This window comes from Meles meles, chromosome 18 (genome assembly GCF_922984935.1).
Source record: "Meles meles chromosome 18, mMelMel3.1 paternal haplotype, whole genome shotgun sequence".
NCBI classification, from domain to species: Eukaryota; Metazoa; Chordata; class Mammalia; order Carnivora; family Mustelidae; genus Meles; species Meles meles.
The window spans coordinates 1,216,400-1,239,406 of record NC_060083.1 but is presented as its reverse complement, the minus strand read 5'-3'; the positions used below and the strand labels follow the sequence as shown (position 1 = coordinate 1,239,406).

Genomic DNA, 23,007 nt, shown 5'->3' with positions numbered 1-23,007 from the left:
CGGCGCCCACCGCCCTCCTCTCAGCCCTCAGCACTTCCTCCCGAGGCCTGCTTGACCGCGCGGCCCCCTGTGCCACTTGGAAAGAACTGGAAGTGGCAGGGCTGGCTACAAACAGCGGCTTTCCAAACAGAGTTCCTTTCATCCAGAGGGCACAACTATCAGGGCTCTAGGAATGTGTTTCCGGGCAAAGGGGTGGCCCAGGAAACACACCCAAGCAGGTTTCACTAGCGACTTGTCGGCACGTCTGACAGCGTGTCTTGCTGTGAAGGATGGAGGACAAGGCGTGGTTCCCACGCTCCCACAGAGCTGGGAAAGCGGAGCGCAGGAACGCCACCACCTCTGGGGACAGCCCTGAGCTGCTGGGTGACAGTGTCCCAGCCCAGACTGTCCCACTGGAGCCTCTAACGCTCATCACACAGTGCAAACGGAAATACTCCTACCTACTTGTAGAACTGTAGACACGGTATGACCTGAACTCGTACAAGCAAGGGCCCAGAAGATACAGGAAGCAAAGAAGCTAACGTGTCAGCACTGGTTCCCTCTCAACCCTAGAATCGGAGGTGACTTTCCAGGGCCTGCTTGGTCACAGGAGGTTTCTGCTGCGGTCCAAGATGGCATGATAAGCACTGAAGCCGCCCCTGACTTGCCGTGTGGCCCCAGAGGAATGAACGGCCTCTCTGGGCTTTGGCGTCCCGTCTCCTCCCCAGGTCGCTGGTTAAAATGCCAAGAAGAACCAAGGAGAGGGCCCTGGGCTGGGCAGAAAGCAGCAGATGCCAAACTAGCAGTGCCTGAACCACGCTGACCCCCCGTAGATATAGTCCATCGGCCCCAACCATGTTCTCAATTTTTCAAATTCATTGTGACCATTTAAAAACAGATTTCAAAAATTGAGGTTTTGATCTTCTCTTTAAAGAATTGGATTCACAGCAGCCAAAAAGTGGAAACAACCCAGAAGTCCATCAGCTGTTAAATGGTTAAACACAATGTGGTCTGTCTATAAAATGGAGTATCATTCAGCCCAAAAAGGGAACAACAGAGGGACACACGCTACCACACAAATGAACTCTGAAAACGTTACGCAAAGTGAAAGAAACAAAGGCCGTATCAGGTCTGACTTCATTACGTGTCTGAAATATCCAGAACAGATCCAGAGACAGAAACCAGCAGCTGCCACGGGACAGACAGAGAGGCAACAAGGAGCGACTGCTCAGTGGGGACGGACGGAGTGATGGAAACGTCCTGGGATCAGCACTGAGGGCTGCCCGGTACCATGAATGGCTACGAACTACCGCACTGTCCACCCACAGAGACAGCATCCCTAGGCGAGGCTTAGCTGCCACTGGGTGCCAGCTACCTCTCCTGGGCTCTGTCCCTGTCTCCGGCTGGCTCCTGGTGTCCGCTGCGTGCAGGGGTGTGAGAACCCCAACAGCGGAAGGTGGTCCCGCTCTGCCCACCAGAAGACTCCCCAGCACCCCGTGAGGTCAAGTCTCTGGCTCAATCAAGACACCCAGCTCTGAGGCACAGCACCGTCCACCACCCAAAGGAAGGGAAGAACCGCCTCGTTCACGGAAAACTAGTAAATCTGGTCTCTCCTGACCAGGTAACATACACCCTTAGTAAGTTAAGTCGAACAGTATAAAAAAGGTAGACAGTGGAAGGCTGTCCCCCACCCCACCCCCAGGCCCCACGCCAACCACCTCCCATCAGCCGCTGACTCAGCCCAATTCAATCCTCTTCCACTCTGGCTTCCACCGGGACTGCTTTCTCTCCTGGCCGCTAGAAAAGCCTGCAGTCTGCGTTATGACCCATTACACAACCGTGAAAGGGACCGAGAATCTTTCCTGAGGAACATCCTACCCGTACCTCAAGGAGGCCAGCACCTTACAGAGAACTATTTTCAGATTTAGCACCAAAGTCAAGAGCCTGGGCCCCTGGAAGAGGCCCAGGTGGGCATTTCCAGAACTGCCTTTGCTATCCCCACGTATGCTGAGCAAGACTTTAGCCCACAAGCTCCCCGGGGCCATAGCACACAGGCCACCAACCACATGAACCACCAAGCTCCTGGCCCCCATGCGACTCTGGCTTTCAGTGAGCGAGACCTATAGGCCATTTGGCCTGCAGTGTGCCACCAGGCCCAGAGGGCTTCTGCCAAAGGGAGTCTGGGGATCTGCCCGGGTCCCTGAGGCCAACTGCATTGCCAAAGGACATCTGGCGCTGACCAGCCTTCCGGACAAGCCCCGAGTGGGTGGAGCCTGACCCCATGCCCCTGTCCCCCATGGCCTGTCTCGCACCCACCAAACCACTGCACGCTCTTCAGCTCTCACAAGGCCAGCCCTCCGCCGGGGACACCCTTGCCACATGCCCACCAGCCTCCTGAACTAAGTCCTGTCCCAGGATGCTGGTGTTCCCATCTTGCCCACACCCGCCCAAGACCTCGAAGGCAAGACCATTACCTGTTTGTGTCTGGGTCCCCGGATAGCACGACAGAGCCTGGCATTTGGCACACTTCGGCAAGCATCCAGGGAACTGAGCTGGATACGGAAGATGGTTCCAGTTTGGGGAAACAGAGACCCCAAAGAGATACAGGCAAGTTGCCACAAAATATACAAATGAAAGTTCCTAAACAGATCAGCTGAGTCTGGCAGGGCTTGGAGCACCCAGAGGAACCTCCCAGAGCAGCAGGCTGGGTTGGAAGCCACCACCAAGCCCGCAGGCCAAGCCCTGCGTCCAGCAATCAGGAAACCCCATGCCCAAGATTCCTACCCAGATTATACTGACTGTGTCACACTCATGGTGCAAATATTCTCCCACAGATTCTCTTACATCTGGCGTTAAACGGAACTTTAAAACAATCCACTTAGCCTAGTAAACAGACTTACTGTTGCTTTAAGTGACAAGCAAGCAGAATGACAGCAAATGTATCTTTTCATTAGCGATCACAGTACTCACAGCCTAATTTCCGCTAATTACAGCAACCTGATCGAGATGTTTCCTGCTGTGTCTTACAGCTTCCTTACCTGGGGTGCTGGGTGCAATTCTGAGGCCAAGAGACTGGCCACGTGTCCCAGAAGAGGGCCAAGGCATTTTCGATGTGTGTGGGAAGCAGAGAGGAAGTCAGCTTTCCCTCTACCGAAGCAGAAAACCATTCAAAACAGGAGAGCACTGTCCCACAGTCCTCAGGAGGACGGGACTGGGTGTTACAGTCCGGCAACCCTGGAGAGGGGGCCTGGGGAAGCCTGCGCACCCATCGCCGAAGACCTACCCCACGCCCACCTCCACCGGGTGAGAGAGCAGAAGCTCGGCCCCAAGGCCCTTCACACATCCAGCGGGCAGGCAGGGGACACAAATGAGGAGGGTATTTACCGAACGGTGGCCAGGGGTCTGAAGTGCTGGCTGGGGCCGCCGGCCCGCCCCAAGGGTTTGTCTGGGTAGCTGAGGCTGTCCGGCCCCAGGGCTCTGCTTTCTGGGCAGCAGGGCCTGAGCTGGGGAGGGCGTCCATTAAGTCCAACAGAGCAGTCTGCTGTGGGTGGGAGCCATGCTTTTGAGACAAAGAGAGGGGACAGGTTTCTACTTTGCTGCAGTTACAGCTAATATCTATGCATTAGCCATTAACCGCAAACACTGTCCCTCTTGGGACTAGAAGTCCTCTGGGCGGGGCCAAGAGGAAACTGAGCAGGCCCCCATGTCCTCCCATCTCCTGCCCCACACGGCCCACCACCCCACGGACCCACTTCCCACTCCCCACTCCCGCCCAGGCTCCACCCACTCCCCACTCCCGCCCAGGCTCCACCCACTTCCCACTCCCGCCCAGGCTCCACCCACTCCCCACTCCCGCCCAGGCTCCACCCACTTCCCACTCCCGCCCAGGCTCCACCCACACCAAGCCCCTTACTTTGGGCTCAAAGCCCACCCGTCTGCAAACAGCCCAGGGTTTTCCAGGATAACACAGGCTTCGCACCAGGTTGCAGTATCCCTCCAAAATGCTGTCCCCTGCAGTCCCCTGCAGCCAGCCATCATCCAGGGCCCCCTCTCCCAGGGCCTGCCCTGCCCTCCAGCTCCCACAGCCACCAGAGCTGCTGTCAGGGACCCTGTGGCACCGTGACATGGGAGACCACCAGAACCCCGGCACGGTGATAGGGGCAGGGGAGAACCTGTCTTGTGACCAGAGGCCCTTGTGGGAGCAGAATCATGTCCGGGTCACCTCAGGCCCCGTGCGGGCAGCCTGGCACAGGGTAAGGCTGAGGACGGCCTCGAAGTCCAGCACTACTGAGCCTTTCCCTGTGCCAGGACTCTGTCCCGAAGCACCAGACGCTCGGCTCCCGTAACAGTCACCTGACCACACGGCTACCACTCTCACTGGTGTACCGGGGAGGAAACTGAGGCCCCCGTCCACGGAGGCCCCTGGCCAGTGCCCACCATCTCTCCGGCTGGTCTCGGGAGAGCCTCGGGAGGAACGGCACAGGCGGGGGTGATTTCAGTCACGTCCTCCCCTCACTTGTGCTCATCGCGGAGGGGTATACAGAAGGCGTCCTGCCCTGTGGGTTGAGCTTGGACGCTCGGCAACCACGGTGGGACCCGCTCCCACACTGACCTCTCCGATGAGGCGCTTACCTCCTTCTTTTTGGGAACCTTAACCGTGTCTCTTCGGCTTTCTTCTAGGGCCATCTGTAATCTGAGGTCGTCACCCCGCCTGAGGCGTTCTTCCTGCAGAGGACAAGGGCACCGGAACAACATCCCTGAGCGGAACAGAACAAAGCAGCACCCGCAGCGAACATGGGTAACAAAGTCGGGCCATGCAGGATCGCACAGGAAGCTCAGAAAACCACCTGTGGTACAGTTATTCTGTCCTGCGGGTGTGGCCCCGAGGGCTCTCCCTCGCCCCCCCGCCCCCTGGTTTTGGGGTCCCAATGGGCAGACGGGGGGCGGGGCACAGTCACCACCAAGTCCCGGGAAAGGGAACACTTATTCTACAAAGCTTTTATCCTAAAATGAAAATGGCTTTATATTCTAATTAAAGAAGCAATGCATCTCCTTGTAAAATACAAAAGCCCGAGAGCCCAGAAAGGAGTCAGGAAGAGGGTGAAAATCACCTATCACTGCACGTTTATTTCTAGGATTTCAAAAAGAAAGGATTCATTATACAGTTGACCCTCCAACAACACGGGCATTAGGGGAACCAACCCCCACCCTGAAAATCCACATATAAATGTGACTCCTTAGAAATCTAAGAGCCAACTGTTGCCTGGAACCCAAGTAAGTCACCGAATGCATATTCTGTGTATGTGTGACTATGCTGTGTTCTTATAATAAACTAAGCTGGAAAATGTTATTAATAAATTAAGAAACAGGTAATAAGTTTACAACCCCGTACTTAGGGACGAGAATCCACACTTAAGTGGGGTTGTACAGCCCGAAACTCGCGTTCTTTAAGGGTCACCTGCATCTAATTAATATTTGTTTAAGGCGAAATCACCCCATGCAGAAGACTGGGCCGCCGTGGCTTTTATGTTATCACGAAACAGAAATAAGTTCCTTGCATTTTACTTATTACAAATATGAGTAATCACAGAGATGAGTCATGGACGAAAGTGGGCTCTGTCTGTCTGTCCGTCCCTGCACTCCTGCCCCTTCTTCCCGGGCCATCTGGGACAGAGGCATCCACAGAGACGGATCTAACGGCTGGGCTTTCCCTACTGCGAACAGGGAGGCTGTAACAGAAACTGTCCACGCCCCTGAGGTTCAGGAGGTTTCCAGTTATAGCGACACAGATCACACTGGGACAGCCACCCCTGCACCTCGGTCCAGCTCTCCCTAACATCTGCGTCTGTGCATCCCTTCTAGGCGACAGAGAGCCTCGTGCTACCTGACTCCGTCCACCCTCCCTCACCCAAGGTCAGCAGGGACAGACCTGATCACTGGGACCAAAGGGACGACAGCTCTGAAAGGTCATTTCCAACACGCCTTTCCCTCCTTCTCCATGCTAAAGGCAGGCGTGATTATTAGAGAAAAACAGGAACTGAGAAAGAATGGAAACTGCACAAACAGCCGTCGCCGAAACGTTATCAGGGTGCCTCCTACCTGCAGCTTTCCCTCCCAGCCTTGGTTTCCAGCATTCAGATCCTGACCTGTCTTCCAAACTGCCTTCCCTGGGGGCTAAGGCCACATGCCTCGCACGAAGGGCCCACGATACGTGGCTGTGTCTACCGCAGTGTTTCTGGGGAGCCCTGGGACCAGCTCACCCACTGGCCCAAAAAAAGGACCCCCTCCCTGACCCGGGGTGGGGGTGTGAGGGCAGTGGGTGGCACCCATCTCGGGAAACAGTGAGGCCGGGGCCTGCGTCTGTCACTGTCCCCGCTGTGACCCACGCCCCACCTGGGGACCCCCGAGCGTGCAGGCCCCCCTGCCTGGCACCGACCTGCTCAGCGACTTCTCTGCTCATGGCGAGTGCCAGCTGGAGCTGGAGCTCCTCTTCCCCGCTGGTCTGCGGCCGGGCCTGCTCCAGCTCGGAGGACACCCTCGGGGAAGTGGCTGTGGGGGGAAGGCAAAGTCACCACATGCACAGGACAGGCTCCAGCCTGCGGTCGGCCAGTAAGACCACTCTCTGTCCCCACCTCACACCCACAAGCCCAACAACGTGGGCGCCGTACAGGGAAGGTCTGCAAGTATGTCCAGGTTAAAATCCAGTCACGCCAACACGTGGATTCTCAGGGATGTAAGCCACGTGGCCGGCGGCCATCAAGGCAAGAGGCCTTCCAGGGCAAGGGAGGATTAGAACCTCCGTCTTCACTGCAGAACTGCGCTCCTTCAAAGAGAGAAACTACCTTATTATTTTTTTTTTACAAGAACAGAAATATTGCTCTTGAACAACCAGATCAAAGAGTGTCATTCACATAAGCACAGGGCTGGACCAAGAACTTCACTCAAGATTCCCACAACATTGGGGCGCCTGGGTGGCTCAGTGATTAAGCCTCTGCCTTCGGCTCAGGTCAAGATCTCAGGGTCCTGGGATCAAGTCCCGCATCAGGCTCTCTGCTCGGCGGGAAGCCTGCTTTCCCCTCTCTCTCTCTCTGTCTGCCCCTCTGCCTACTTGTGATCCCTCTGTGTTAAAAAAAAAAAAAAAAAAAAAAAGATTCCCACAACATGTAAGAATGTCACTTTGGATCTCATGGTGGTAAAAACCATGGAAAATGAAGCCCAAGTGTTTCTGCAGCAACCCTGAATGCTTTTGTTTTCTAGGTAAAACTGTGCATCAACTTGGGAAAAACATTTTTTTTTTTTTTTTGCTATTATCAATTAAGAGTTAGCTAGTATCAACACTTGTAAGCAGCTCCTGGAAAGACAGTTTTACTGAAGGGATGAGATGGGGACTCCTGACTGATGCAGGACACGTCCAGGAAAGGCATCTTTACGCGTTCACACTCATCACGCCGGCCTGGGCCTCCCCAGATGCAAAACGTGGGAGCTCACACGGCCGTCGGATTTCTGTGCATCAGGGAGTGTAGGTGTCTCCAGAAACCAGACCCAAAAGTTTGGGAGCACGATGCCACCTCTGCCTTCACCGCAGGGGAGGGTCCACGGCTTCTCTGAAATTCTCAAAGCCGGGTCCCACTGCCTCTGATGGTTCCCCACTGAGCCTCTCTGCACACCATTCCTTCCGCTCACCCAGCCAACTCCTCCGTTCTCAGAGCTCAGCCCCGCTGCCATGGTCCTCCTGGACCACCCTCCTCACTGGCGCTGGGTCAGCAGCCCCTGCCCGCCACAGCACTCCCCCTACCCTGCCGTTTGGTAGATCATGCCAGAAGGTGCGCTCCTTGAGGAGGCCCCACACCTGTCTTCTCACCGTTACGTCCATCCCCAAAGTTTGGCAGAGCTGCTGGCGAATACCCACTGGCCAGATGCACGGAAGCATGCAGAGACGGATGGACGGACAGATGGAGAATTCAATTTCGTGGCAGATGGGTACTTGCTTGAAAATGCTCTAAGTGTGTATCAGTTTTCTTCCTTCTTTCACTATGTCCATTCCAGCAAACCCAGCCATCACCACTCACCCACCCAAATGCTGCTCCCACCTTAAACTCCAATCTGAATTTGCTGCTTAGGATTGCCTCTCTGGGAGAAAGTAAATAAGGTCAGGAATGATTCCTGAAAGGTGAGGCTGTTGGCTAGGCTCTGGTTACCGGGAACAAAACAGGAAAAGAGGGCTAGGTACAGTTAGGGTCATAGGAGGACCAGGCAGGGCTGCAAGGGGCAGGGGGCAGGGCAGGGCAGGGCAGGGGACTGTGAAAGGCAATGCTTTCTCGCACAAGTTTTGTGTCAAACACACAAAACACACAGCTGGTAAGAGTTCATTCGGAACAGTCCCGTGTTGTGAAACACAGTGCATTTGCTGTGATTTTACTGTCAACTCAAAGAATCGGGGAAAACAAATGCCAGCAACCGGCTGCCCCACATCTCCTCTGAGCTCCATGAACGAGACAAAGATGAAAGACAAGCCGAACCCAGGCTAGTTACACCACGTTGCCTTTTCCCAAGTACTTGCTTTAAAAATACAACTAGGGGGCACTGGGTGGCTCAGTGGTTAAAGCCTCCGCCTTCAGATCAGGTCATGATCTCAGGGTCCTGGGATCCGGCCCTGCATCGGGCTCTCTGCTTAGCAGGAAGCCTGCTTCTCCCTCTCTCTGCCTGCCTCTCTGCCTACTTGTGATCTCTCTCTCTCTGTCAAATAAATAAAATATTTAAAAATAAATAAATAAATAAAAATACAACTAAATGGTAAGAACATGTCAAGCCCACCTTAATAATCTGGCTCATTAACAACATACCAAGACAAAAGCCCCCCCCCCTTTTTTTTTGCTGTTGCTGGTTTTGTGCCCAAGTCTCACTGATGGGTCACAGTGCTTAGGTCTTGGGCTTTCCTGTATCCAGAGGCAAAGGTGTCCCCACCCAGACTGCTGGAGACTGACGCCGCACAGCCCCGGGGAACGGTTCTGGAGGCTTCTTCTCAGCTGACTGTGGCTCCCACACAGATCCCTGACCACGGGGCTGCCTGCTCCCAGCCTCCTTCCTGAGGATCTCGGACGCTCACGTCACAGAACTCTCTGTTGAGAACGAACACAGCACACTCAGCACCTTCATTCACTACCACACGGAAACGGGGAGTACATAAAGAAGACCTATGTCCCATCCCACGCCCCGAAAAAGGGCTCTGAAAAATGAGCCCCGTCTTGGCTCGCGCTGGCAGGGGAAGCTGCCACTTGGCTGTACCGCCACAGGGCCCGATTCAGCGCGGCCAGGGATGAATGGGACGGGACTCTCAACAGGGACCTTCTAGAGAAATGAGGCTCCCTTGTCCTCTGACATCTGCAAGGCCAGACTGGCTTCAAAGGCAAACGGACGTGTTCCTGTCTGCCGCTAACGGACGCCTGCCGAACAACGCGCAGCCAGCACGTGCGGAAACAGCTTACCACATCAATGTGGAAATTAAAGACAAAGGGTATTCCCCTAAATGCTGTGGGTTTTGTCAACGGATGTATGGCTCTCAGTTCCACAGATGGCAGAATTCACAGCCATCAGCCCCGAGAATCAGCTGAGCTGCGCACAGCGGTCTCCGCTGCGAGGGACAACACCCGCGGAGACGTTCTTGCCTCAGTGACGGCAGCCCGGCCCCAAAAAGGGCCCCTTGTACCCGCGTACACGACAGCGAACACAGATGTGCCTGTGAGACGGGCCTGAAAGCTCCCTTGTGACCACCTGAGCCTGGCCCAGCTCCGAGGGGCCGCAGGTCCACGGTTCACAGGGGCTCCTGGAAAACGCAGGTGGCCCAGCGACGCCTTTCCCACCGGCCGCCTCCTGGAGGGAAGACTGGGACCTGCCGCGTAGGCGAATCCCTAGCGGAACCACACACAGGCCATCACCCTTCTCCAACCACTAAGATGTCTTTCTGTGCACGGATCCCGCCTGGAGGAACTCGTCAAAGTCCTTGCTTGCTGCGGCCGAGAATCAGAAACATTGGCCAGGCCTCAATTTGATCCTGTTATCCGGGCCCAGAAAGCCCAGGGGAAGGGCTGAAGAGGAAGGAAAGCCTACAAAAGCCAACATTTCCCTCCAAATACAGGCTAAGAGGAAGACCAAGAAATACCTCCCACCGCAGGGAGACAAACCCATCTGGTGTTCACGCCAGCCCTGGGCTGCAGGAGGGACGCTGGTTCCTAACGTACCCCTCAAGCAAAGGCTGGAAGATTTTCTAACAAAGAGGCTTCAATTGGGCAATCTTGGGCAACTGCGAAAGAAGAAATCAAAGCAGTCAAGGTAACAGGAAAATACGAAATCACCACTTCTCGGGGCGTTTCGCTGTCTTCCTAGAAAGCACTACGCAGCGTCTGCAATCACACTGATTAAAGGGTGGCTTAGTCGTTAAGTGTCTGCCTTTGGCTCAGGTCATGATTCCAGGGTCCTGAGTTCGAGCCCCGAATGGGGTTGCCTGCTCGGCAGGAGGCCTGCTTCTCCTTCTCCCACTCCCTCTGCCTGTGTTTCCTCTCTCACTGTGTTTCTCTCTGTCAAATAAATAAAATCTTAAAAGATATATATATTAAAAAAAACAAAGGTAACAGACGAACATGACCTGACCGGCAAGGACTCTGCGTGGTGACCAGCGGGACTTGGGATAAAGCACTCTGGCCTGTGAGCCGCACACAAGGTGAGCAGCCGATCCCCGGCGCACAAGGCAGGGCTGAGAGCTCGGGAAGAACGGAAGGTCACCGGGCCTCTGGGGCCGGAGAAGACCCCACCTGGATCTTAGCACTGCCGCTACCTTTTATAACCCTGGGCATGTTTGCCGACAGGTATGCTAGGGTTCAAACCCTGTCCTCGCCACTTACTAGCAGAAAGGTCACATGCAAATAAATGGCCTGCCCTCTCTGGGTTCCATATCCACATCTCAGAGAAATGGGGTCTGTGGGAGGGGCCAGGGATGCCCAACACACAGCTGGCTCTCCCCAGAAATGGGCCTTGCCCCAGGTCACGTCTCCCTGCTCTGTCCCACCAGACTACGTAGGGGCTGGAGCTGTCTGGCACTCCCACTCCCCACCTTACACAGCAAAAGCTGTAAATAGGTACCCCGTCGTACCCTGGCCCTTCCCAGGCCTCCGTGAGAACGGGACTGGGGCCATGGTCCTTCAAGGGGGGAGACGGAGAGCGGACACTGAGCCCACGGCCAGCTTCCGCCCTCCAGTGACCGGTTCCCCAGCCGACTGAGTTCCTTCCTCATTACTGAACTGCAGCAAAGTGCTTACTGGATCTTTCTTGATGTGGTGACACCTTCCTGTGGCTGTATGGGCCACTTCCTGAGTCACCAGTGAAACCTCGGCCACCCCCACCCAGCAGCCTGGCCTGAGCTGAGGCTTCAAAACCTGTTCCCACGGAAGACCCTCCAGGGTCTTCACCTTACCTCCTCACAGGGAGGAGTGGGAACGACTGCTTTCAGTCAAATGAGGCAAATTATGAGGAAACAAGTTCAGACCACCCCAGGTCACATTAAAAGAGAAAAAAATATATAAACACATGGTTGGAAAAGTCAAAAAGATACAAGATGAAAAGTGCATTCAGAATCATCGGTCAGATCGCTTTCAGACCAAAGGATGTGTGTGTGTGTGCGCGTGTGTGTGTGTGTGCGCGACCTCAAGACACAGGGACAAACCACAGCCCCCCTGCTGTGGCCACCCTCTGCCCGTCACATGACATCACCCACCTCCCAGGACAATTCGGGCAAAATCTCTGCTCTGACTCCAATCCAGACCCTAGACTGATTCCGGGCTCACAGAACAACAGGGCGAGGACAGAGCCGAGCACTGTACCACGCAGTAGACGGCCGGACAAACCCAGACCTAGGGACGATTTACAGGACAACTGGCCCAGTCTCTTAGCATATTAAGGTCACGAGAAAAAGACCATCTGCTGCAGACAGACCAAAGGGACAGGATGGTCAGAGGAAACCTGTGGTCCTCGGGGGAACGGGGGCGGGTGGGGGGGGTCCTCAGTTTCGACAGATCAGCGGCAAGACATGCTGGGGACAACTGAGAGACCCGAGTATGGACTGGGCACTGGTCAATGTTGGGGCTGTGGGATAAGGGCACCGTCGCTCACTGTTCGGGAGGAGACACGGACTGAGTATTTACGGGTGGATCGTGGTGATGCCGGTAACTTATTTTTAAACACGACAGTATAAAAGGAAGCGGGAGCCACACCTCTCATCCTGCCCCCATTCCTCTCCCCAGAGGAAACAGCTGTTGACATTTTCTTGTGCTTCTACCCAGAAAGCCGCTGAGTGCCTACTCCAAGTGGCCATGCGTGGGCGCGCGTCTCCGACACTTATAGCCCCGGGAAAGCACGTCTGTCCCGGCTGTGCGTGCCACGTCTCTTTGCTGCAGCCGGATCTGGGCCGAGCATTTTCCGAGTAAGCCACAGCCCAGTGTGGAGAGCAGGTCTGAAAGCGCTCACATCGGGACTCCGCCGCTTCTCACCCCGCAGCCTCCGCCTAGGCAGAGGATTCTCTGAGCCTCGGTTTTCTCATCTGCAAAATGGAGCCAGAGTACCTGCCTTCTGGACCCAGTGGGCTAACCTGTGGAAAGCATCAGACCAGCGCCTGGCACATGATAGTCCTACAGCTCTCCCTAGTATCTCGATGAACCCTCAGTCCTACTTACAGACCAGGGCTGGGGCTCCAAGGTAAAGGGACCTGCCCAAGGTCACTCAGCCAGGGAGAGACCAAGTCTGACCCTTAGAGCCTCGTTCTTCAGTGTCATTCTTTTCACAGAGGAGATAACTAGAGCGCAGGGAGGCTAAATGACTTGTTCACAGAGAGATGAATTCAAAGCAAAGTCTCAGGGCCTAACCCCATGCTTGCCCAACATCCTGAAAGTACTGTAGTACTGTGAGACTCTCAGTCGTAACACTCAGTGGCCACCAGGCTCCGTGCTGCTCTAGGTCTGAGGGAAGTCCCTGTTCTGGAGTTTGTGTACCTGTAAGGACAGAGGACACGGGAACAAAGAAAGCCGGGGGACGGGGTGCCCAGGGCAGAGGAGAGCTGGGCTTTCTGTGTTCAGAGGTCTGGGCAGGCCGTTTGGAGCTACTGCAGCAGCGTGGGCTGGCGAAGGAGGCCCGGCCAAGACAGGCGGGAGCCACACTCGGGATGGAGGGCAGAGGCCGTGAGGCTGGTAAAGGCTAAGGGTCCCCAGAGGGCCACGATGGAAGAGCCAAGTGGTTCTCGGGGCCCGTGGAGGGGCTTTGGTGGACGTGGCATCTGCGCAGAGCGGTGATGCAATCTGACTGGTCCCAGGGAGAGACCGTGGGCGGGATGGTACCTTTGCAGGTGAGCAGTGGCTGCATTCAGGATACATTTCACTGAAAGTCTGTTATACTTGAAAATGCTCCTGACTGTCCAGCCTGAGGCCACAGAGAGTATCTATGACTCTGCCCAGCCTGGCCCACAGCTCACAACCAAAGCAGGCCTTCGGGATGTGATGCCCCTGCAAGGGCAGACGCAGGTGCCGAGGGCAGAGCTGGGTCCCTAGAATTGTCCCCATGAAGTCCTGACCATCCGTACCTCAGAACACGACCTTCTTTGGCAACAGGGTCACTGCAGATGTGATTAGCTAAGATGAGGTCATGCGGAAGCAGGGCGGGCCGAAATCCAGTAAGGCTGGTGTCCTTACAAGAAGAAGGACAAGAGTCACAGGTGCCGGAGCGCAGGCACACATGCAAGGGGAGGCTGCCAGCCCGAGGGACACCAAGCTAGGGAAAGGCAAGTTAAGAATTCTCCCCTCCAGGGCGCCTGGGTGGCTCAGTGGATTAAGCCACTGCCTTCGGCTCAGGTCATGATCTCAGGGTCCTGGGATCGAGCCCCGCATCGGGCTCTCTGCTCCGCAGGGAGCCTGCTTCCTCCTCTCTCTCTCTGCCTGCCTCTCTGCCTGCTTGTGATCTCTCTCTGTCAAATAAATAAATAAAATCTTTAAAAAAAAAAAAAAAAAGAATTCTCCCCTCCAGGATCAAAGGAAGTATGTGCCTGATGACGCTTTGATCTTAGGTCTCTGGCCTCCAAACGGGTGTTGTTCTACGCTGCCCGGTCATGGTCAGAGGCCTTCCTGGCGCGACCTCAGGGTCTTCCCGCCACCTGCCTGCACACAGACATGGGCACCCTCGTCACGCGGGGCAGGGAAGCACCGCCCCTCAGCTGCAGGCCTGACTTTCCTCCCGGAGGCTGCTCACCAGCCTGTCCTCTTCCCAGGCAACCCAGCTTGCCAGCCTCCGCACTGGGCCTGGAAGCCTCCTTCCTGCCTTTGCACGCCTCCTGCTGTTCCTCCAACAGGAAAGAAGAAACTAAGTCCTCGTCCCAACTGTCAGCTCCGACACCGCCTTCTCAAGCGCATCTTCCCCGGATCGTGCCATTAGGACTCCTGCTGGCTCCATCCCCGCCGACTCCCACCCCAGCACTTAGAGCACTTGGAGCAGGTGGCCTTCTCTGACCCTCTGTAATCAGTGTTATGCATTCTACCCTGTGGACCTGCCGCCTGCAGCCCGGCAGCCTCCCTGACCTCACCTGGCCCAAGGCTCCGTAGCCAGGGGCCACGTCGGCTTCCTAACAGGCACAGAGCAGGAGTCCAAACACCTGTTGGCTCGTTTTCAGGCGGCGTTTCCAGGGAAAACTAGCAACGGCTGTAACCTCCGAGGGCACACTTCATACACTCCTCACCAGCACCGTGAGACAGTGGGACCAGTTCAGAGGCGGAAGCTGAAACCAGGGTGGAAGGGGGCTGAGCCAGAACAATGCCCAAGTTCCTCCCCAGGCTGGGCTGGAGACTGAGCTGGGGAAGGGCGGAGCAGAGACAAAAGGCAGTCCTTTTATTTGTCTGCTTCAAAGCCCATCCTCTGTTTGAAATAAAAGAGTAAGTTTGTGCTGTTCTCTTTGGGCTCCTGATGAAATGCTCTCCATGACCTGATCACCAGCTTGCGAGGTGGGGCAGGGAGCAATCCTGTCTCATTATCTTCTCCCAGGGGTCCCTGTCATTCCTGTTGTGGTGAAAATCACTCTCCGGGTAGAGCCCTGCAGGCGCCCACAGATCTCCAGGCAGGGGCTTGGGAGGAAGTTGGGGAGGCTCGGAAGCCCGCTTGGTCCCAGTGGAGGTCAGTGGACACCAGCACCCAAACGTGTAAGCAGGCCCAGGGTGAGGCATGAACGTCGACTAAGATGGAATTTCTCTCTTTAATTTTTATTATTTTTTTTTATTTTTAAAAGATTTTATTGATTTATTTGACAGAGATCACAAGTAGGCAGAGAGGCAGGCGGGTGGGGGGGGGGACAGGCTCCCCGCTGAGCAGAGAGCCCGACACGGGGCTCGATCCCAGGACCCCGAGATCATGACCTGAGCCAAAGGCAGAGGCTCAACCCACTGAGCCACCCAGGTGCCCAGGAATTTCTCTCTTTTAAAATGAATACTCTGACAGTGACTTCCATCTGTGAAATCGGTGATGTTATGGGGCTCCTGTGTGGCATAGCCGGAAAAGCGTCCGACTCTTGATTTCGGCTCAGGTCATGATCTTGGGGTCGTGACAGCTGAGCCCCACGACCAGGGAGTCTGCTTGAGATTCTCTCCCTCTGCCCCTCCCCCCTCCTTGTGTGTGCGCACACACTGTCTCTAAAATAAATAAATATATCTTTAAAAAAATTAATTTGTGACTATCTTATAAAAGAACAAATCACAGTACCCATGTTAAGTTCTGCAGCCGTCAGCCGAGGACAGTCACCCACAGCTGGGGGCGCTGCACACAGGCACGATCTGTTCCGAAAGCATTTGTAATGTTTCGGGAGACAGAAGGACGCTCATGCTCCCACACTTTCCCCATTCATCTCACTGGCGGCGACTCTACACTGAAAACCACACTGAATCTAAAGACTCTTTATTTTTATGTATTTATTTCTTTTTTAAGAGTTTATTTATTTGACAGAGGGAGAGACAGCTACAGAGGGAACACAAGCCGCGGGAGAGGGAGAGGGAGAAGCAGGCTTCCCGCTAAGCCAGGAGCCCGACGCAGGACTCGATCCCAGGATGCTGGGATCATGACCTGAGCCGAAGGCATCCGCTTAAGGACTGAGCCACCTGGGGCACCCCTAAGGACTCCTTTTAAAAGCATGCCTTCTACCCAAAGTTTACTGCAGCATCATTTACACTGGTGAGAACCTGAAAACAGCAATTCTGATGACTACGATGATAGTAAATGACCCATTCACGGTGCATCTCCTTTGTGCGACGGAGTACGTGTGCAGCGCTTTGTCGGCACAGGTAACTTACACAACAGTCCAGGAGAGGCTGCCCTTACCCCTAGGTTACCCACTAAAAGACTTAAACTTGGCGGCAGTCAAGCAATCTACCCAACCTGTCAAACCAAGGCTAACTGATGCAGCGACATGGAAAATGCACACAGGAAGCTGGACGAAAAGATCAGACTGCCTAACTGTATTATTTCTCATGGGAATCCCGAGTAAAGAGCCAGCTGAAGGGCAACCTCTGTCGCACGGGGATCCCTGCAGCCTGAGGCGACCACCCACCTCTCCGCCAGCTCGCCCCGTCCCGCTAGTCCCGCTAGGCGCAGTGTGCGAACGGTCACATGGCCAGATGCTCACAGCCCCCTGCCAGCCCCCTCCCAGACACCACAACGGGTACACCCTAAATGTGTCCGTCTCTCCGACACGGGAAGCCCACCAAGGGCAAGGCCGCAGTGGCTGACTGTGATGTGAGCCCCTTGGCACTCAGCGGTGCCCCTGGCCCACACGGACTTACAAAATGAGCAAGGGAAAAAGCTTAATGTTTTGGGGACGCCTGGGTGGCTCAGTCATGAGCTCTGGGTCCTCAGATCCAGCCCCTCATCCGGCTCCCTGCTCAGCGGGGAGCCTGCTTCTCCGTCTCCCTCTGCCTGCCCCTCCCCCTGGCTTGGGCGCACTCTTTCCGTCTGACAAATAAAATCTTAAAAAAAAAAAAAAAGAAAAACTTAAAGTTTTGCAAAATGTGCTTTGGAAACGTCATGTGGTTATAAATGGCACTTGTATCTGGTCCTATTGTCTGCACAGCACAAACAGGAGACTCGTTCTGTTTTCACGGAACACTGCTCAGACGTGTGACCCGGCTCTGTCAGGACAGCTGCCCTTTGGGGATGCGGGTCCTGATCTGGCCTTCAGTTCCTTTCTACGCCACGAACCTGTGTGCTCTGCCCACAGAAAGATGACCACCACGAAACCGCACACCCAGGGGCTAGAAACCCCCTGTGCTCACGGTCCAGGTCGTGGGACCCTGGCACGGAAAACAGCCAAGCTGTTCGGCGCGAGCTGGAGGAGTGAAGGCCTGTCCAGCGTCAGGCCAGGATGAGCTAGGAAGCCGCACCCAGTGGAAGGCCGAGTGCAGCTGTTAAAATGTTTACAGGGTGGTGGAGGAAGGGAGACAATGCTCCCGTTACAGGATTATGAGACCAAAAAGCAGGGCCTCGAAGTTGCATGAGCGAGGGTACAATCCTGGAAAAGAAAACGATTGGGACAAAGTCCATAAGGAAATACGCCAACACATGAAGGGCAGCTGTCTTTGAGGAATAAGATTATAGGCTATTTCTCTTCTTTTTGAACTTTCTACATGGTACTTTTATAATGAAAAAACCTCCCGTTTCTTAGTTCACATCCACACTGGGCTTACCAGTTAGTACTGGAGAGGTAGGCCACCGAGTGAGCTGGTGTCAAGGGCGCCGGACTAAGCTAGTCCAGTGGGAGACTAGCAGTCAGCAAGACCACACTGACTCAATAGACAACATCAATTTTGAGCTGATCCAAGTCCAAGTAGCCCCTGCTGACGGCAACTTTCTGAAAGGGCCCGGCACTGGGCATCAGCTGGAGAGAGGGGGGGACAGAAGGCTTCAGCTCCACAAAAGCTGACACGGAACAGACCACTGGAGGAGCGGTGCCGGTCCCAGGTGCACACTGTGATCACCAGAAACTTCCGCCCTCTGTGAAGCCTGGGCCCACCCCTGAGGTTCTGACGTCACTGGTCAGACGGGTAGCCCAGGCTCTGGGACATTTAAAAAGCTCAGGGCAGCCAGCTTGAGGGCAGGTGGCTGAGGGAAAAGAGAAAGGCAGCTGGCAGAAAAGAGGAACAGCGTTTTATTACTGAACAAAAACTAGTGTCTACGAATTATACTGCTGCTAAACTCAACCTTACTGCACAAAGACGTAAAGTATTTCTTTATTCCTGGAAAAGCCCATAAAATGTATTTCCAAGAGACTAAGGCTCATGCTTGGGCAGACACTGAGAGAGAGAGGAGCACAACACACAGAAATACCACCCAAAAAAGAAAAGAAAAAAAGAGAAAAGTTAAGGCTTATCTAGCGTCTGTTCAGGGGCCCTGCGTGGCTCAGTTGGCCAAGCCTCTGCCTTCGGCTCAGATCATGATCTCAGGGTCCTGGGATCGAGGCCCAGTTGGGCTCCCTGCTCGGTGGGGAGCCTGCTTCTCCCTCTCCCTCTGTCCCTCCACCTGCTTCTGCGCGCTCTCTCTCTCTTTCAAATAAATAAATAAATTCTTATTTCGCCCCTGTTCATTCATTCAGTGTTTACCGAACACCTTTCCTGGGTCGGGCAGCGTGCATTGAGCACACACAAGGCGCCCGGCTCTGGGAGTGTGTTCTCGTGCAGGGACACAGGAAATTGAGTGATAATTTCAGATCGTAAAAATACTGTAAAGACAAAATAAAAGAGTGACACGCTCCACAGCGATTGTAGGTCCATCACACAGTCTACTTTCCCACACCAAGAGAAATCTATCTTCGACATTCCTTCTTATTTCTGCTTATATTATTTCTTAAATGCCCCCTTGAGGCTTACTACTCGTAACCAGCCACTGGGCAGCCGTGACTCAGACACCATCGTAGCTGTGTGACTGTTAGTGACCCTGACTGAAACCTCCTTTTCCCCCTGTTTCGTTCTCCACTTTCTGAGAGCTAATAACTGTTTGCCTCTTCCACAACGGTGGCTTTGAAGAAAAACGGGCAGATACAAATACAGTATTCGTAATTCAACTTTCTATGGCACAAGTCAACACTGATGCTTCGCTAATTGTCCCCGTCAGCAATCTGGACAGCTGGGTCTCAGTCTCACACTGACAATCACAGGAGCTCCTTAAAACCTGGGCCCCATTACCCAACAGTTTAAAGGGGTTTCCCTGCTTTCAAAAACCATGTAAGGAGGTGCAGGTGCCTGGGTGGCTCAGTGGGTTAAGCCTCTGCCTTTGGCTCAGGTCATGATCTCAGGGTCCTGGGATCGAGCCCCGCATCAGGCTCTCTGCTCAGCAGGGAGCCTGCCTCCCCCCCCCCCCCCTCTGCCTGCCTCTCTGCCTACCTGTGATCTCTGTCAAATAAATAAATAAAATCTTTTTTAAAAAATGTAAGAACAAAATTACATGAGATGGGGCAAACCACCTTAAAACTGCACTAGGTATACACTGTATATTCATCTGTGTTGTAGAACAATTTAAACATTACTTTTTTGTGGGGAAGGAGGAATACCGGAGCTCCGGGAACCCTGGGTTCAAACTCCAGCTTTACCACTATGACACTGTGACAGAGTGGATTCGAGTTAAGTTCAACGCCGTGTCCTTACCAACAAGGTGCCCCACCCACCTCCTCGGGCAAGTGCAGCGGCAGAAGGACCAGTCACGGGGGAAGGCAGAGGAGGGTTGATGGCTCAGCCTCCCGACTGTCTCCAGCAGCTGCTGACTTGAGTGGCAGCCTCACGGCGCACACTCAGACCCCAGGAAGGACCCAGCCCTCGTGGCAAGAATAAGCATTGCTGGTGTCGACCCTCAGACAGGGTGTCAGTGACACGGCCGCCACTCTGGTGGGACTACCGGCATTACTTGGCGGCTTCCCGTGTGATTCTAGCTGCACTTGAAGAGATTAGCTCCTGAGTAAGCTTAGTGTTGCTAGCCTGGCACCCGCCTCTGCCCTGGGGCGGGCTGCCTGCCTAAGACGCGGGGGTCCCCGAATTACAGAACACGTTTACCCCAGCAAAAGAGAAGTCAACCGGATCCCATCTCCCGTCAGATTCCTAGTCCATCCCACCTGAAGAACTATCTGCCACCAGGTGAAAGGCGCTGAGGGCTGGGAACATTCTCCTCCCGGTGGCTGTCTCCGGCCTTTCCCCGAAACTACTGGGCGATTACCTGGCTATCAGCCAGGAACCACCTCTCAGCCCTGGGCGTGTCCCCACCCGGTTCCTGAGCTCTGTCACGCAGCCCCGCACCTGGAAGCTTCGCTCCCCTCCCCTCCTACACTCTCAGGAGGCCTCAGCTGACCCAGGCCCCTTCCAAGTCCACACCCCTGGAGGGTGTGTGTCCCTGGAGGGTGTGTGTCCCTGGAGGGACAGGCTGGCTGGGTTTGATTTTTTTTTTTAACAATAACATATTGTTACTATATAGTCCCACATCCTCAAGTTTTCAAAAACAGACCTACGGAGGCCTCCCTTTCTCAGCTGCCTAATCTGTACTAAAATGCCTTAAAATGTATTAAGTTAAATTGTATTTAAATTAAAATGTATTAAACGTAATAAAATTAAATGTAGTATAATTAAAATGTAAAAGTCTGTATTAAAATGCGTGGACAGGTATTTACCCGCTCCAGCTGCCGACGCAAAAGTCTGACTGGGGCCAGGGCTGGGGCCGCAGTGACTCTGGTTTTCCCCAGAGGTGCCCTGCTGTGGAGAACCGGCTTCCTGGAGAGTTCCAGAGGCCTGAAGCCTCTGGGCTCTTCCCACACACATGTGAACTGGTGCACACGGCCGCTTTCAGACTCTCCCTAATGGGCTTACGAATGGCTGAGCGTGTGGAGGGAGGGAGAAAGCTGTGCCGTCCCCCCACTCCGAGAGACCAGGAACTCCTCTGGACTCAGGCTAGGCTGTCAGAGTGGGGCTCAGGCCCGGAGTGGCGGCCCCGTTGTGGGGACACAGTCCGGACAAAGGGCTCCCCAACAGGGCCCGCGCAGGCTGCTCTCAGCCCCGCTCTCCCCCTTCCGAGCTGCTGGCTGAGATATGGATCCCTCAGATTTGGATCCCTCTCCGGCCCTTCTACGTGACTCTGGCCTTCTCTTACTTTCTCACCTTTCCTTTCGGCCCAGTTCCTTGGATCTATTTAATCCTCTGGCACTGTGTGCATTTTGGAGGGCAACTCCAACCCTTTCTAGAGAGAAGCAGGACAAATACACGAAAGGCTCATCATCTCTAGTAATCACTCGGGGAGTCACCATCCACGGCATGTGAGGGGCGCCCAGTCCGAAAGACAGCCGGACCTGAAGGAGGCACAGACACACTCCCGGGAGCAGGGCTGAGACACCCCACAGGAAGCTGCTGCATCAGCCGAAGGCGTCACCCAGACAGCGGACACATCAGGACAGCCTGAGACCTAGACGCAGGTGGTATCGGGGACCTGGGACAAAGCACATGACCGCCCACTCTGGCTCTGGGTTCTTGGGTGCGTTCCAATTCATGTAGGAAATCAGAGGCCAATGAGCATTTCTATTCTATGTCTTCCTTGTTGCTTTCTCCTTTCTCTAAGAACAGGAACGCTGGCAGCTGGCTTCCCACCCAGGAATCCACAGTGCCCAGCACCGCAGGACACGCTCCTGCTGCAACAAGGCAAGTGTGGCTCAGGCTCTGGGGGCTGCCGGGCCGGGCACTCCTCCCTTCCCGGGCCAGCCTCCATCCGCAGAGGCCGACCCAGGAGAGAGAGCAGGCCAGCAGGAGGCCTGCCCTGACTGGACTGTGCGCATCAGAGGACAGCGGCAATCCTATATTCAAGTCTCCACCTGGACTCAGGGATCATTCTCCTGACCACTCTCCCTCTCCCCAGGCCACCGTCCCAAGAACTTCTGCAATTTCTCCCCAGTCTGCCGAACATCATAACCAGCTCCGCAGAACACAGGATGGGGGACAGAGCCAGAGTGGGCCGTGGAGGGGGGGTGGTTACAGGCAGGTGTCTCCCAGCCTGCTCGACCCAAGCCAGCTGCCCTGTCTGTGTGGTCTCTGGCAAACCCTGAACTCTCAGCCCGAAAGGCCTTCCCCCTGGGCCCCACAGCCTCCCCTACACACAGCAGTCCTGAGCATCAACTACCTATCAAGATCACATAGGCGGGTGCCCGGGTGGCTCAGTGGATTAAGCCTCTGCCTGCGGCTCAGGTCGTGGTCTCTGGGTCTTGGAGCCCCGCATCGGGCTCTCTGCTCGGTGGGGAGACTGCTTCCACCCCCCCCCGCCCCCGCCTGCCTCTCTGCCTACTTGTTATCTCTCTCTCTCTGTGTCAAATAAATAAATAAATAAATCGTAAAAAAAAAAATCACACAGGCGGCCATCACAGGCAAGCCCCAAACCCAGCCCTGGGTGGGGAGGGCAGCTGGGGCTCCCGGGATACAAGAACAGGAAGGAATCATGAACGCCAGATGAGGCCAAAGAGCTGAAGGCCTCTCCAGCCCCAAATTCTCCCGCAGGCCCGAGACTTCTCAGACCTTCTCCACACCTCCACGTGCAGTGGGACTCTGACATGTCCAGAACGTCACCCCCACGCCATTCAACCTGCTCCACTCACAGCCACCGTCTCCCACTGGCTCAGCTAGCAGTCCTCTATTGCTCCCTCCCCTATCCCATCCTCCAGCAAGCCTGTCGGCTTCTCTTCAAGAGGCCCACAGCCCCGCCATCACCCACCTGGATCAAGGGGGTGGTTTCCCCACCCAACACACAGCCAGAGGAGAAAACGCAGTGAGAGAAAGTCGTCAGAAAGCTTTAGAGCAATCTGACATTGCTACAACATCCAATCACGGATACAAAGTATCCGGCTGAGCCCATCCGGAATCGGAAGAGCTGCTCCCTACCAGAGGCAGTTTGAGAAGCTGCCCTCCACCTTCCGTCATACCCCTGCCCTGACCTCACCGGCCACTC

General features: G+C 54.9%; 1 protein-coding gene across 5 annotated transcripts in view; it reads right to left on the bottom strand.

The window, feature by feature from the left end:
• Window positions 1-23,007, bottom strand: part of EPN2 (epsin 2) — an 80,100-nt gene that overhangs the window by 16,113 nt on the left and 40,980 nt on the right. For 3 of the 5 annotated variants that reach the window (XM_045984651.1, XM_045984650.1, XM_045984653.1), the window contains 4 exons: window positions 6,416-6,528; window positions 4,612-4,704; window positions 3,364-3,538; window positions 2,454-2,531 (listed from right to left, as the gene is read on the bottom strand). In XM_045984651.1, coding sequence (XP_045840607.1) covers window positions 2,454-2,531; window positions 3,364-3,538; window positions 4,612-4,704; window positions 6,416-6,528 — 459 coding nt within the window. The remainder of the gene's footprint in view (window positions 1-2,453; window positions 2,532-3,363; window positions 3,539-4,611; window positions 4,705-6,415; window positions 6,529-23,007) is intronic. The other 2 variants (XM_045984652.1, XM_045984654.1) reach the window with 1 other exon arrangement.